Source organism: Sardina pilchardus, chromosome 5 (genome assembly GCF_963854185.1).
Source record: "Sardina pilchardus chromosome 5, fSarPil1.1, whole genome shotgun sequence".
Lineage (NCBI taxonomy): Eukaryota > Metazoa > Chordata > Actinopteri > Clupeiformes > Clupeidae > Sardina > Sardina pilchardus.
In genome coordinates, this window is record NC_084998.1 from 31402477 (window position 1) to 31418118 (window position 15642).

A 15642-nucleotide genomic window follows, 5' to 3' on the forward strand; every position below is an offset into this window, starting at 1 on the left:
CCCCTTAGAGAACACAACACCTGGCCTACATTTTTTGTTTTCCACAATCATCTTTTACGTTTGACCATGTCAGACTAGGCGATCAGAGAACCACAAACTCTTGCCGCGGCTCAGACGAGGATCTTTGCTGTGGTGGTGGTGAACATGGCAGACGCGGTGAGTATTGCGCCAGCCAGCGTATCAGGCAGGGGATCAGGCGTCTTGGTCGTAACACTTGCCACATTGCAAGATCATGTATCGTAGCCTTCTCGTCGCGTGTCGTCACATTGGCAATGTCAACCCAGGGTCGTAGGAGATTCCCCAAAAATTCTGACATGCTAGACTTTTGGTCGTGACATCGTGGAATTTCACACACAGGGTGTTGACTCAGGTCTTTGAGTCACATTACAAGACGCTTGTCGGGCTGAAATCGTGTAGTCTCCACAGGCCATAAGAGAGAACACAGCACCTTAGAGAGACTGTATGACTTGTTCTCCATTGCGAAAGGGACTAGAGTCCTTTAGAGTTCAAGGCAGAGCAGAACTAAAACTAAGACCTGTTTTGGCAGCGGGCTTCCGTGTGTGGCATGAGGCGGTGGAGGCGTATGCCAAGCAGCTGAGCCGGCAGGACCAGCACCTGAAGGCCGCCGCTTACCTGCTCTCCATTGGCAAGTTCTACGATGCCATCAGCCTTCTCAAAACTCACCACTTCTACAGGTACACACACACACACACACACACACACACACACACACGCACACACTGCAATGGCCATGCAGGGGTCCCCACAGAAAAGTGTTGAAAACCTGGACTTTTTCTTTATTTCTTTCTTTTTTAATTATCTATTTTATTGTTAATTATTAATTGTTTGTTTTATGTCTGTTTTGTATGTCTACTGTTAGATGGGTACACTGGCGATTACGCCACTCCATCTGACATGTCGTCTTGTTATGTTACCTTGTCATGTTTTTGTCTTGTGTCATTGTTATTTTGTCAATTTGTTTGTTCATGTATTGACACGCCACTCCGTTCGGCACTGTCTCTGTCTCTATGTAACACACTTTGGGTTGCACTCGTTAAACGTTAAATGCGCTATATAAATAAATGTACCTACCTACCTACCTACCTGTACACTTAGTAAGCATGAAAGTGATTCTTGGTTAGGGTGGAAGGAATAACGCCCTCCTGAGATCTGAGCTGGATGTGATTTGGTGTTTGTTGGGGCTCTGTAGGGAGGCCATAGCCATGGCCAAAGCAAGGCTGAGGCCAGATGACCCCGTCCTGCTGGACCTCTACATGACCTGGGCCGAGCAGCTGGAGAAGGACGGACACTACACTGCAGGAGCCAAATGGTGTGTGTGTGTGTGTGTGTGTGTGTGTGTGTGTGTGTGTGTGTGTGTGTGTGTGTGTGTCCACGTGTGTAAATACAAGGAGCAAAAATGCATCCAGTAAACCATCTAAAAATAGTACAGTACACATCTAAGTCATGACAGAGAAAAAGAGCATGTTTGCATACCAAAGTAGAAGTACTACTGGTTGTACTTCAAAGAGAGAATCCCGCACACTGTCCATTACGCATGCAAACATTTATTCACTTATTCACAACGTTTCGGTCATAGACCTTCCTCAGGAAATTCACCTGAGGAAGGTCTATGACCGAAACGTCGTGAATAAGTGAATAAATGTTTGCATGACTAATGAGGAGAGTGTACAGTAGATCTGCAGCTTGCCTAGTTACATAACAATGAACTTGAGCATATTGAAATATATTGATATCATAAATGGGTAAGGATTTCAAGTTCTTTAAATAAAGGAGAGGATGCAGCATAAGATTCAGATCGCGTTGCAATTCTCGCAAAGCGCTTTTGAAGGACCAGAATTCTCTGAAGGGTAGTTTGAAATGTGCCTGCCCAAACTATAGCCTATCCGCTAGTTTTATGTTTTCTTTTTTATTATGACCTGTTACCTTTTAAACTATTCTTTGACTATTGCCCTTCTATGCTTTTATTTGTTATTACAGTTTGCTTTTGTTTATGTAAAGCAAACTGAATGACCTCTGTGACCCCTATGAAATGCCCTGTAAAAGTTCCTCACAGATGGTTTCACATACCTAGTTCCTGTCTCAGAGGCACTGTTTTTTGCTGACAAGCTGCTAACCTTAGTTTTGTTTCCCTCTATCCCAGTTACTTGGCCGTGGGCCGTGACTTCGATGCGGCGAAGATCGTCGGGCGAAAGGGTGACGTGGCATCTCTGCGGGCGGCAGCTGCGCTGGCACGTGTCAGCGGGCACCGGGAGCTGTCGCGCTCGTTCTCCCTGAGATGCGCCAAGGACCTGGCGGCGGCACAAGACTGGCGAGGGGCACAGGAAGTGCTCCTAGACGAGAGCCTGCTAGTGGGTCACCTGACACAACACAGCACCACACAGAACACACTTCAACACAACACAACACACACAGCACAGCACAGAACACACTTCAACACAACACAACACACGACAGCCTGCTAGTGGGTCACCTGACACAACACAGCACAACACACTGCAGCACAGCACAGCACAGCACAGAACGCACAACGTACTTCAACACAACACAACACAGCACATCACGGGGCATAACCCAACGCAACCATGCGTCTCCCCTTAGCCACTGTCTCATGCTGTGAGCAGTGCGCTGAGCTGCTGTCACGTGTGCCCTCGGTCCTCTTTCTCAGGATCATGCAGGAAGTGAAACTGGAGGGCCTTTGTTGTATACTTGCTTTATTCCTCCCTACGGACGCCGGCAGCTGTGAAAAAGACGCTTAGGGTACTTTCAGAGTGAGCGTCTTTTTCGCTGCTGAGAAGATGACAGAATACTGGTCGAGAGACTCGTTTTAGGTGTCTGAGCATATCATAGGGAATTGTTTGACACAACTTCACAACTTTGCCATAACATACCAAAAGCAATTATAGCTAACCCCATTTTTTTCTTCTGCGATATTTTGTATCCATACGTTAGTCACATTGCCTATCGCAAAAATAAAAAACGCTTCCGGCTGCTTTTTGGAAAAAGAACGCTGCCAGATTTTTTTTCAAACTGAAAAAACTCTAAACGTACCCTAATGTACCAATTTGTACTTTGGATTGCCCATGATACTGTACAGTCCTCAACCATTTGAGGAAAAATGCCTTTCAAACTTTAAGCAGATCTTTGAAATCATTATTTTTATACAGTAATCTCTCTTGAGGAAGAATTCAAGTGATGTTCTTCCTGTGCAATCACTCAGTAGTCTTCCCGCTAAACTGCTTGATTATCATATTTCCGGTTTAATCCAGTGGAGAAGAACCGTGAGCATGTTGGCATGTCCTCGTTTAAGTGATCTGAGAGTGCACACACACATCCTGATCTAAAAATGGGAGCAGGACTGAGAGTGAAGTAGCAACTAAAGGGGAAGTCCACTGCAGCCAGATTTTGCTTGCAATCATTTCATATAATATGTGGGGCCTAGTATCAACCCTTCCTCAGACGTTCGGCCCTCGAGTTCGGCCCTCAAGTATTGGGACTTCCTGTAGTTCTGTCGTCATTTAGAGTGACTTCCTGTTATTCTCTCCTTGTTAAGAGTGACCCCTCGTGAGCGTGACCATTTACTCTCCTCCTCTCTAGACGCACCGTCTGCTGTTCAGCGTCAACGAGTTGCTGGTGATGCGGCTCTCTCAGGTGGGCGTGGTCACCTGGACCCCTGCCTCCACACATGATTGGTCTGTTCCCTGTGCCGATGACTTCCTGCCGGCGGTGGAGAGCGTGTGGCAGCGGGAGTTTGGCGTCTCCGGCGGCACCCCTGACCTCCTCCGCGCAGCGCAGGAGGAACTGGCCGCCATGGAGAACCCCTCGACCACTGCCAACGTCCCCCTCAAACAGGTACTGTACACTTCACTGTTTCCACGGTAACTAGCCCCAAACACTGCCAACGTCCCCCTCAAACAGGTACTGTACACTTCACTGTTTCCACGGTAACTAGCCCCAAACACTGCCAACGTCCCCCTCAAACAGGTACTGTACACTTCACTGTTTCCACGGTAACTAGCCCCAAACACTGCCAACGTCCCCCTCAAACAGGTACTGTACACTTCACTGTTTCCACGGTAACTAGCCCCAAACACTGCCAACGTCCCCCTCAAACAGGTACTGTACACTTCACTGTTTCCACGGTAACTAGCCCCAAACACTGCCAACGTCCCCCTCAAACAGGTACTGTACACTTCACTGTTTCCACGGTAACTAGCCCCAAACACTGTCAACGTCCCCCTCAAACAGGTACTGTACACTTCACTGTTTCCACGGTAACTAGCCCCAAACACTGCCAACGTCCCCCTCAAACAGGTGCTGTACACTTCACTGTTTCCACGGTAACTAGCCCAAACTCTGCCAACGTCCCCCTCAAACATGGAACACTTCGTCAAGGTCAAGGTTAAATTTATTGCCATATAGTGAAGATACACAATAGGAATGTTTTACAGCCAATTCACGTATGAATATGGTTGACAGCAACAGACATAAAGTAGACATCTATAGACATGACAATAGTGACAATAGAAGCTGAGGTATTAATGTTGAAAGTGCTGATGATATGCAGGCAGAGAGCAGTTAAGTAAAGTGCAGTGGACAACAGTAAAGGTGCAAACAGTGCGTCAGTGCATTCAGTCCTAGAGAGAGTTCGAACTGTGATTGAAAAGCCTGGCAGCTGTAGGGAAGAAGCTCAGGCGATGCCTGGACTTCACTGCTCTCGGGAGCCGTAGCCTTCTCCCAGAGGGGAGCATTTGGAAGAGGGCGGAGCCTGGATGTAAAGGGTCCTCCATGATCTTTCTTGCCCTCTTCAATGCCCTGGTGTTGTGGAGTAACCACGGTAACTGGCCCCAAGCTTTGGCCCTAACCCCTAAAAAGTCCTATAGGATTGACAGTCCTGTAGGATTCCGATCAGATTTTGGATTGCTATTTGTTCCAAAATCTGACTTTTTGATAAGCGAATTGAACAACCCTCCAGCACTGGGGGTAACTGGGCCTCTGTCTCCCTCAGCCCTCCAGCACTGGGGGTAACTGGGCCTCTGTGTCCCTCAGCCCTCCAGCACTGGGGGTAACTGGGCCTCTGTCTCCCTCAGCCCTCCAGCACTGTAACTGGGCCCCTCTGCCCCGGTCTCTCCTGTCTCTCCCCAGCTGGTGTCCCAGGTGGCGCTGGATGTGGCCCAGGGCGTGCTGAGCTGGTGTCTAGGGGATGGCGTCGCCGCACTAGAGCATTTCCTGCATGCTGTGCTCCGCGGTTCGGAGGCGGCCAGTTTCACGGTGATGTCAGACATGTGTGTGCTCCTCTTCCCACAAGGTTGGTGGAAAAGAACTCGGCCTTCGTGGACTCACCAGGCCAGCACAATTTACACATAAATACATAAATAAAATCTCCAGACAATGATTGTTAATATTTTAATGCTAAATGTTTCCATTTTGCATCAGTATAGATTTATATTCAGTAACCATTATCTAGGTACTGCTGATCTAATCTAAACATATTGATGATGTGCAACGGTAAAAGTATTTTGAAAGCTAAACTGTGACATTTGCCACTTAATACATGTGTGTGTCAAATTTGCAATATGGTTCACAAGCAAAAAAGCCTAGATAGATAGATTTGTCTGATAAATCGAATGTATTTCATCATTTGATAGTAGGCCAATATTAAGGCTGTCCAATGATCAGATTAAAATAATGTTACCGTCATGTGATGGATAGGAATCTAGCCCCAATAGAAACATCAGCAGCATAAGCAGGCGCAATTGTTTCATTAGACAGGTTTAATGCTACTGTTGCAATCAGGAAAACGTAGCCTGAAGCTAAGCACAAATCGAGGAACACAGGACCTTCAAAAGCAGGATTTTTCGTTTGGTTTGCTATTTCTTATCAGACTTAACTGATGCATAAAACTTCAAACTTCAGTGTTCCATAAAACATTGACCTTCGCAAATAATGATAATAATTAAAAGGTAGAAAAAGGTGGGCTATTCAGCGTCAGTCAGAGAAGCAGGCTTAGTTCATTTTCATTTAAAAAAAATAACGGAGTACGACCATGTTGTCATCATATCAGTTGTTATATTGGAGCATTGCATTGAGCTCAATGAGCATCAAACAGGCTAATAGGCTATACTGAAAAAAGCACCATGAAAGCCTGGTTTGAAGGTAGTTTGTGGGCGGGCCACAGGTAAAATCCAATTGGCCGCAATCGGGCGACCCGGCAATCTTCACAATGGCAAACTTCACAATGAGTCCGGCGAATTAACACAAGAATTAATAAAATAATTGATAAATTATAAAGGTTTTTTGTAGGGATGCACCGATCCGACTTTTTCAGTCCCGATACCGATACCGATGCCTGGGCTCTGCGTATCGGTCGATATCCGATACCGATCCGATACCATTGTTAATTAATAAACTGTATACCTCACCATGTGGAAAAGACTAAAGGCATCAGGCTTGACTTCATTCTTCATTCTTTCCCTAACTAAACATTACTTTCCCCAAAAAAATCTAACAAAATAACACTTAGATATAAAGGTAATGTATTATTATTATTATTATTATTAGCCTATTATTATCATTATCATCATCATTATTGATTATATTACTAGTATTAAAAATAAACAGTTGTACACCAGCAGCAACTTGGAACAGCATTCAAATTCAAGTTCACAGTTATTACTAAATAATAAATCTAACAAAAAAACAATTTTGCAGATAAAAATCCCATGTTAGTGACATACATTGAAACACCCCTGCCAAAATGGTGTCACCCGCGAAACCCCTCTATTTACTCATAGTGGTACGGTCCCGCAGTTTCCCTACGATAAACTAATTAGTCCACACGGAGTTTGAATGCTGGTAAACGGTAGAAGTTGTACGTTTTATCTAATAAATGATAAGTTTTTAACAGCCAATTTGAAAATTTGCATGTCTTTATACCAAGAACAGTTTATACAGATGAGATGAAAATGACAATGTGTTTAGTTTGAGTAGGCCTAGCCTATTTTGTTGACTGTTACACATTAACGTGTTGCCTAAATGCAACAAAACGCATGAAGATCGTAATTAATCTATGACAAATGGTGGTTAGTATAGATATTCTTTTGATCCTATGACATAAATTTGGTATCTGTATTTATCCCATCCATGAATTTAGACACTCAGAGCACACAGTGAGGTGAGGCACACTCTAACCCGCAGCAGTGAGCTGCGCTAAATGGCTGGTTGCGCGTCATGGCTCAGCCTTTTTTTGAGACTATATTAAATTCGGATCGGCCCATGGATCGGCTCATTTTTTCCGATCCCCGATCCAGCTATTTTGTTCATATCGGGGCCGATATCCGATCCAAATATCGGATCGGTGCATCCCTAGTTTTTTGTCTACTTCGTAGACCTGTGTGTAAATAGTATACAGGTAAGGACAATGGGTAATTCAACCAAGAGTTAAAGACTGCTTTTGCTACATTCAGTACACACCTGTATTGACGTCCTGTACCTAACATCCTGTACCTAACGTCCTGTACCTAACATCCTGTACCTAAACGTTTCAGTATGAATACACGATACCTTTACACCCCTAGCATTGGTTGACTCTATTCTACACCTCTTATTCACTATGCCTGTACATTTGAAGTCTGTTGTCCTCTATGCTATTTCCTATTACAATTTCTCTCTCTGTCTCTCTCTCTCAGGGCTGAAGTCTCTGAGTGTGTACCAGAGCACCCTGGACTCCAGTAAAGATGAAATCTCAGCAGTGTCCGGTAGTCTGGAGGCGTTCATATGCTACCAGCAACTCTACACAACATGGTGGGCCTGCTCCTGCTCTCCTCAAAGCTCTGTGCTGCCCGCCTGCAGAGACTCGGAGGACCAGGGGGACCCTCCCGAAACGAGCCTCAACGGACTCCAGCAGGAGGAGGGCTCTGGAGAAGGCCCAGCGGCTGTTACGAACGGGTCCATGAGCCCAGACTCCGAAGCACAGGACCGGGAGGCGGAGCTGCATGCGGTTCTGCTGGCGGCGGCCGGTCGGAGGGTTCTGTCCGAGCCGCACGCCGCGCTGCAGGCCAGCCAGCGGGCCGTGGAGGAGGTCCAAAGGAGGGTCGGCTACCTGGTGCAGAGGCACAGCTGTGGGCAGGAGGCAGAGCCCAGCGCGGGGGAGAACCTGCAGGCCTGCCCCAGCCCCAGCGCGGAACCAGAGCCAGAACCAGAACCAGAACCAGAAGCAGGGTCCCCCTCATCTCAGTGCCATGAGCAGCCCAGGTGGGGCCTGCCTAGACTCCTGGCTTTAGCACCTCTGCTTTACAGCATGTCCTAACCAGAGGCGGACATTCCTGGTTCCAAAGAGTAAAAGTCCTGCCATATATTCTGTCTACCTGTGCACTTAACACAGGTGATATCACTAATTATCTGATTTACCCAAGGGGGCAGCGAACGTTCTGAGAGTGTAGACAGTATGGCGGCCGTCATGCTAAAAAGAAGACCGTGGCTAGCTGGCCATTCCATTGAATCCTATGGGGCGTAAGCGCCACTTTTGACATCAAATTACGTTACAGCTGAAGCGTTTTAAGCCTTTACATGAACATTTTCTATTGTCGGAGTACATACTACATTGTGAAATTGACATCATAATCTCGTGACTGTCTTATCGGCTGAGTAATAAACGTTTTCCGAAATCAATGCTAAAGTGTTAATGCGCATGCGTCCAGCGAGAGTAAAGCGTCGCCATAGGTCAGACTTGGTCAAACTACGTGCCTACGTCACATGAACGACACTTGAGCCTGCGCAGGAAATAGAAGACCTAAAAAAAACGTTGAAATTTGCTTCCTCGGTCTCTGCTGCCGTCTACGTGATAGCTCTGTCCATATCTTTTACTGTCTATGGATTTACCTAGCAGCTTATTAGGATGAGCTGGTTTCCAAAATGGTTGGATCAAATACCTGGCAGGACTTTTACTCTTTGGAACCAGGAATGTCCATCTCTGGTCCTAACAGGATCCAAGCGAACGACTTATCATAATTCATCATATTCATCAATTAATATATCTGTCCACAGATCGTACCTCATATTTCTTGGGATCTGTAGACAGAGTGACGAAGAAAATTGAAACATCTAACTCGTGTTCTCTTGAAACGTTGCAATGCATCACGCATGCACAGCACTGCTTAGCACTGCACACTGAAACGGCTGTAATTAATCACATCCTGTTAGGACATGCTGTTACACTCATATAGAAATTATATAACATGCTCTGTGTGTGTGTGTGTGTGTGTGTGTGAGAGAGAGAGAGAGAGAGAGAGAGAGAGAGAGAGAGAGAGAGAGAGAGAGAGAGAGAGAGAGAGAGAGAGAGAGAGAGAGAGAGAGAGAGAGAGAGAGAGAGAGAGAGAGAGAGAGAGAGAGTGATGTCAACCTTCTGAAAAGTTCTCTTTAGAGATGCACTAATTGACTTTTTCTGGGACAATTCCGGTTGCCGATTTTTCATAGTGTTTGACCTGCCAATACAGATTTTAGCAGATTCCAATTTCATCTTTTCTAAAAAATACACAAAGATTTAGTCAAAGAAATGTAGTCAACTTTTAAATAATGAAATGGCTGTTTAAAAAAATGGACAAGTGAACAGATAGATTCTTCTTCAAGTCTAACTTCAGCTAATATATCTAACTACTGGGACATTCACACACTGCTAAGTACAAACACAGGAGAGAAGTGTTAATAGCGATTCATTAGGTACTCCACCATATACACTATATTGCCAAAAGTATTGGGTCACCTGCCTCGACTTGTATACAAACTTAAGTGACATCCCATTGTTGATTCATATGGTTTAATTAATATGACGCCGGTCCATGGGATTTTTCAACCATTCATCCAGGAGCGCATTTGTGAGGCCACACACTGATGAAGTTCATTCACACCACACTTCCCGTTCCAGCATGACTGTGTGCATCATTGCACAAAGCAAGGTCTACAAAGACATGGATGACAGAGTTTGGTGTGGATGAACTTGACTGGCCTACACAGAGTCCTGACCTCAACCCAACAGAACACCTTTGGGATGAATGAGAGCGGAAACTGAGAGCCAGTCTCGTCGTCCAACATCAGTGAGTGGCCTGACAAATGTACTTCTGGCAGAATGGTAAAAAAAATCCTATAAAGACACTCCTAAACCTTGTGGAAAGCCTTCCCAGAAGAGTTGAAGCTGTTGCAGCTGCGAAGGATGGACCAACGTCATATTAAACCCTATGGATTAACAATGGGATGTCACTTAAGTTCATATGCGAGTCAAGGCAAGTGACCCAATACTTTTGGCAATAAAGTGTATATGAAATGGCGCACATCTGTTTTGTGGTGAAAAAAATCCGCCTGTTAAAAGCAGGTGCAATCCCAATTCCAGTTAAATGCGTTAATTAGAGGGGGCGCTGTGGCACAGCAGGCTACAGTGTCCGTACCATTTACGGGTCCGAGTGCCCACGGGGACCCAGGTTCGAATCCGGCCTGCGGTCATATCCCGATCCCGCCCCATCTCTCTCTCCCACTTGTTTCCTGTCTACCTCTTCACTGTCCTACAGTATACTAATAAAGGCAAAAAGGCCAAAAAATATACTTTCGTCAATTCGTCAATTAGAGACGTCTTAGTAAATTCCACACAACATGGCAAAGCACAGCGTTCGCTTTCTGTGCATAGAAAAATGTGATACTTCTTGGTACATCTAGCCCTGAGTGTTGGCCTTTGCTAGCTTCTTTAAACTTTGCATAATTGGCATATCTCTGTTTGACCGGCCGATTACGTGATAGTTGGATAATTCCGGTCACCAGCCGATCAATCGGTGCATCTCCTAGTTCTATCGCATAGTTTTCGTGCAAATATTTGTGGTACAAATAGATGTTTTAGATGAATTGTAATTTGTTTATTTTGTTGTTTCTCAGTTCTGAAACAGAGTCGCTGCCCTCCCTGATAGCCTCCATGGCAGAACACAACAAAGCTATAGCGGAGATGCCTGAACATGTCAAAGTAAGTGCTTGAATGTCAGCAGAAAATAAATGGCCAACTAGTTTTCAGCTTTGACTTGTTCTTCAGTATTAAAGTTAAAGTGTGGTTTGCATTTGGATACTTTACCATTCTGGACCATTTGGAATTGTACCATTCTGTAGAAATGATGGTTTCTTCCTCTTTCTTCCTAGAAATACCCATTCCCAAATGTCCTTGAGTGCTGTATGGTGATTGTACACCTTAGCAGGAACACCAGGCTACCTCCAACACACCCGACAACGACTGAAGCACTTTCTTTACTACAAAAGTATGGAGCCTCACTCCAGCGAGCCTGGCAGAGGTTTACTTAGCCACATTCTTATTTAAGGTCTTCAAATTCCATCTTTGTATATGCACGTCATGATTTTTGTAACATTGTTTTTCCCCCATCTTGACAAAGATACATTACTGTAATTAATTACTCAATAAAACATTACTGCAAGTAGTTTGATCTTTTTCTATTAATAAGTGAGTAGATTTTTCAGATGTGCATGTTTCTTGCAGTCAGTAGTGAAGTGGAGTAAGCAGTAAATACAGTAGGCTGTAGTGGTTTTGCTGTCGCTCCATAGAAATTGCAGCATAGGCTTATCTACATGTACCCTATCAATTTAGCAAAAATGTTATGAATGATGCAAAAGCCTCTAAACTAGGCTGTCTGAACCCTTCAAATTCAGCACTCTTCACAGGGACGCCTCAGTACTGTAGATCTTCTTGACTACTTTTTTACCGTTTACTGTTTTTTTTACCCCTGCCAAGAAGGGAATGTGCCCTTTTTATTGCCCCTGCAGAGGAAGAAATATTTCTGTCTTTACTCCTGCCAAGGAGGGAAGTTACTGTTTTTACCACTGCCAAGGGGGGAATGTTACTGTTTTTCACCCACACAAAGGAAGGAATGTCTGAAGAATTGGTTGCCACACTGAAGCCGGTTCAGAGGCAAAATTCTTGAAGAGAAAAGAGAAATTTGGTGATGATTGGTCATTGGGGCAGTGAGGCTGCTAGCCATTTCGGGGCCCTAAGCATAATTCTTTTATGATGCCTTCATGAACATTTTGTTTTTTGAATTTAACTTTTTTTTTTATCACCAAACGTATAACTAACCAACAACACAGCAGTGTCAAAATGTAACACATAAGAACAATAACACAAAAAAAAGGAAAATCAACTTTGTAAAAACAGTACACAGAAAAGCCAAAACACATACTGTACACACAAGTACTGAATTGGGACGTGCAAAATCTTTGTAGAAGTATATATCATCCATAAATACAAACTTAAAAGCAGAAGTATAACAAGTAAGCAGTCCTTTTCAATACAGCAAAGATTTAGAAGCAAAAAAGTCACATAATTTTACTTTATTTAGTAAATACACTATATAGAATACTTGAAACAAACATTCAAGTATTGAGAAGCACTTAATATTATCAAAATAAACCAAATAATTCTGAATCAATGTGAAGATCAATGTGTTCAAATAAGAAAAGCAGAAGTGCTCCAGATAAAACAATACCAAATATACAATAGCAACATCACAGTATACTTAAAGGAACACTTCACAGTTTTTTCATATTAAACTATGTTATTCCCTTAACTAAGATGAGTTGATACATACCTCTCACGTTTCAATATGTGCACTCACTGGCTCTGGTGCGCAGCGCAACTTTGATAGCACTTAGCTAGCCCAGTTAATTCATTAGGATCCAAACAGAGATGAAGTTATAAGCGACCAAACACCTCCATGTTTTCCCTATTAAAATACACTTACACGAGTAGTCATAAAACGGGGTGCATTTCTAAGCAGGGAAGTGGGATAACTATATTGTGTGGCGGAATAACAATTGGGAGCACTTAGACTCGGTGCAGTAATATCCCCACTCCAAAGTGAAACTGAAAGTGCAAGAGTGAGGATATTACTGCGCCACACAATATAGTTCTAGTTAGTTGTGTTCCTGAGCCTTTTCTCCTTGAGCTCTGGCGCTACTGTATGTTTATACACTTTGCGGCCTCGCAAAGGTCCTTTGCAAACCCAGAGTGCCTACATCTGGAGAGGGAGGTTTTTCAGCAATGTCAAGCTGTATTAAACTAGTCTACAGAAGCAATGTCAAGCTGTATTAAACTAGTCTACAGAAGCAATGTCAAGCTGTATTAAACTAGTCTACAGAAGCAATGTCAAGCTGTATTAAACTAGTCTACAGAAGCAATGTCAAGCTGTATTAAACTAGTCTACAGAAGCAATGTCAAGCTGTATTAAACTAGTCTGCAGAAGCAATGTCAAGCTGTATTAAACTAGTCTGCAGAAGCAATGTCAAGCTGTATTAAACTAGTCTACAGAAGCTTGTTGACTTGGTTAGTGGTCGTAAGAATTTCACACCAGACAGCAGAGCAGATCAGAAATCTAAAAGAGGCCACTTCTTCTGCCAGGGCTTGAGTCTCTATTTTTGTAACAGAGTCATTGACCATTTCTCTAGCCTCGATGAGCACATTTCTGATCTCTTTAGTTTGACTCCTGACAGCCACTTCACTCCCACCTCACATCACTCCATGAATTCACAGCTAGTTTGATGTGTTCTGTCAAGATGCTCCACCGCTGCGTAGCTCCTGAGAAGAGACAAAATAGCTTCTGCAAATTGCCAAAAAAGCTAGTGGCATCCCTGGATGACTTAGCAACATCAGCCAAGACAAGAGTCATTGAATGACTGAGCTGTGCAAGGAACAAACAACGGCCTCGAATTTAATTAAGAGTCATTGAATGAGCTGTGCAAGGAACAAACAACGGCCTCGAATTTAATTTTAGCAGTCGGGACTGAACTCCTTGCTTTTCCCCCTTCATGTTTGCTCCATGTCATAAGCCTGTCCGCGGCAATTATGAAACGGAATGTCAAGTTTCTTTAAAGATAAACTATGCAGGTTTGCCAATTTCTTCGCTGCTTTACCATGTGTATTTTACAACACTCCTCAATAGGTCAGTCTGCCTTTTCATGAGCATGATTGTGAGGCTGCGAGACTTTCTGTTTGTCTGTGCACCGCGCTCAAAGTTCCAAGGGTGGTTTCTCCGCTCACAGACGCTAGGTGGAAGCAAAACGGCCACCATTCAACCCGAATAAAGACATACAACCATTCCAATGACTCCGAAGCTGTTCAGAAAAACTTACATAGTCCTACTTTAATTTGTCTAAAAGGACAGTAGACAGGTTCAGGCCAGTTGTTTCAATCACCTCCATATACCCAAGGAAATACTCCTTGATATTTAGCTTTGGCACCAAATCAACAATGTGCACAATGAAATTTTGGACATTTGCTCCTTGTGGCTTATGTCAGGTGTACAGTCAAGGAGAAGTATTTCGCTTCCTGAATCTGTGTCTGGATCGGTTGTAATGTTTTGGTGGATATGATCTGGATCAGTTAATGTTGTGTCTGCTGACCAAGATAATGTGTTTGGGAGCTTTCATCGGTTATCTTGGTCAGCTGGTTCTCCATCACAGCATCAAACGTGCCTTAAAGTTCCACTTCGTTTTAGAAGTTGCCATTGTCTGGTTCATACAGACACTGTGAAGAGCCTCGAAATGACAAATTCTTTGAGGCAAGAGATGGGGTTATTTTAAGTAAGTGTTTGAGAACATCTCGTCACCTTCTTTTTTCTGCCACTAGCAGTGTCAGTTCCTGGTAGTCTATTGCCATATTTGTCTGTAAATGCAGGTCCAGTTCTCTCCATTTGATCATGCACTGGGCATGGTCTGCGCTACATTCATGACTCCTCAAACGACTGTTTATGTTGGACCAGTCACTGTGGCTCTCTACAGTCAACTTCATAGCTTTCAAACTGAAAAGCTTACACGCAAAATAGAATGCAGCTTTGTTGTGTTGTCAGTAAACAAGGCAACTTCTCATGACTTACTCTCCATTTGACAGCATTTTGAAATGCAGGCTACAATGAAACACCCTACCATCTAGTCCCCTTGGAACATTTAAATCTGATGGGACTTTAAATGGACCTCTTCATACTATTTCAACACGATCTGCATCTAAAACCTGTGACGGAAAAAGAGCAGAATCAGTTCGAGGCGGGCAAACAGGTCTCTACATTGTCACCTTCTGACAGACTCTCAGTGACGGGACTTTCAGAGGTGGTGGTTCTTTGCGGTGTACCTGTCCCTAAACTGCTGGTTGAGGTCGGTGGATCAGGGCCTAGCACTGTTGTAGGGTCTACAGACCTGCTGGCCGGCTGGGGTTGATATGTACTTGTAGATGGTTGTTCGTCATCTGTATCTTCCTCTTGGCCTTGTGCTCCTCCTTGTACAGTACGTACTGTACCTCAGCATTGACTGCATTAATTCAGAAATACAAAGAAAAAGTAAGTTAAGTAAGTAAGTAAATAAATTTAAGTTATAGAGCACAGGATCAGTATAGAAAGAGACTAAAAAGAGACTAATATAAGCGTTTAAAACTGAAAGCATGCAACCAAGGAGCTCTCCCCCTTTGTTACTTATTTATCAACTATTTGATACATCTATAATCTAATATAAAAGCATAATAGAATGAGTTGCATCACATTCCCTATAACAGTCTGGTTCGGTAACAGGACTCTAATTCCAATGTCTTTGACCTGG

General features: G+C 43.8%; 1 protein-coding gene across 1 annotated transcript in view; it reads left to right on the forward strand.

Annotated features, from left to right (window-relative positions):
• gemin5 (gem (nuclear organelle) associated protein 5) overlaps positions 1–11483 on the forward strand; it is a 41313-nt gene extending 29830 nt beyond the window's left edge. The window contains exons 21-28 of the mRNA XM_062537241.1: positions 548–695; positions 1211–1330; positions 2162–2369; positions 3616–3870; positions 5164–5326; positions 7707–8271; positions 10936–11020; positions 11191–11483. Coding sequence (XP_062393225.1) covers positions 548–695; positions 1211–1330; positions 2162–2369; positions 3616–3870; positions 5164–5326; positions 7707–8271; positions 10936–11020; positions 11191–11349 — 1703 coding nt within the window. The 3' untranslated portion in view covers positions 11350–11483. The remainder of the gene's footprint in view (positions 1–547; positions 696–1210; positions 1331–2161; positions 2370–3615; positions 3871–5163; positions 5327–7706; positions 8272–10935; positions 11021–11190) is intronic.
• Positions 11484–15642: the final 4159 nt, after the last annotated feature.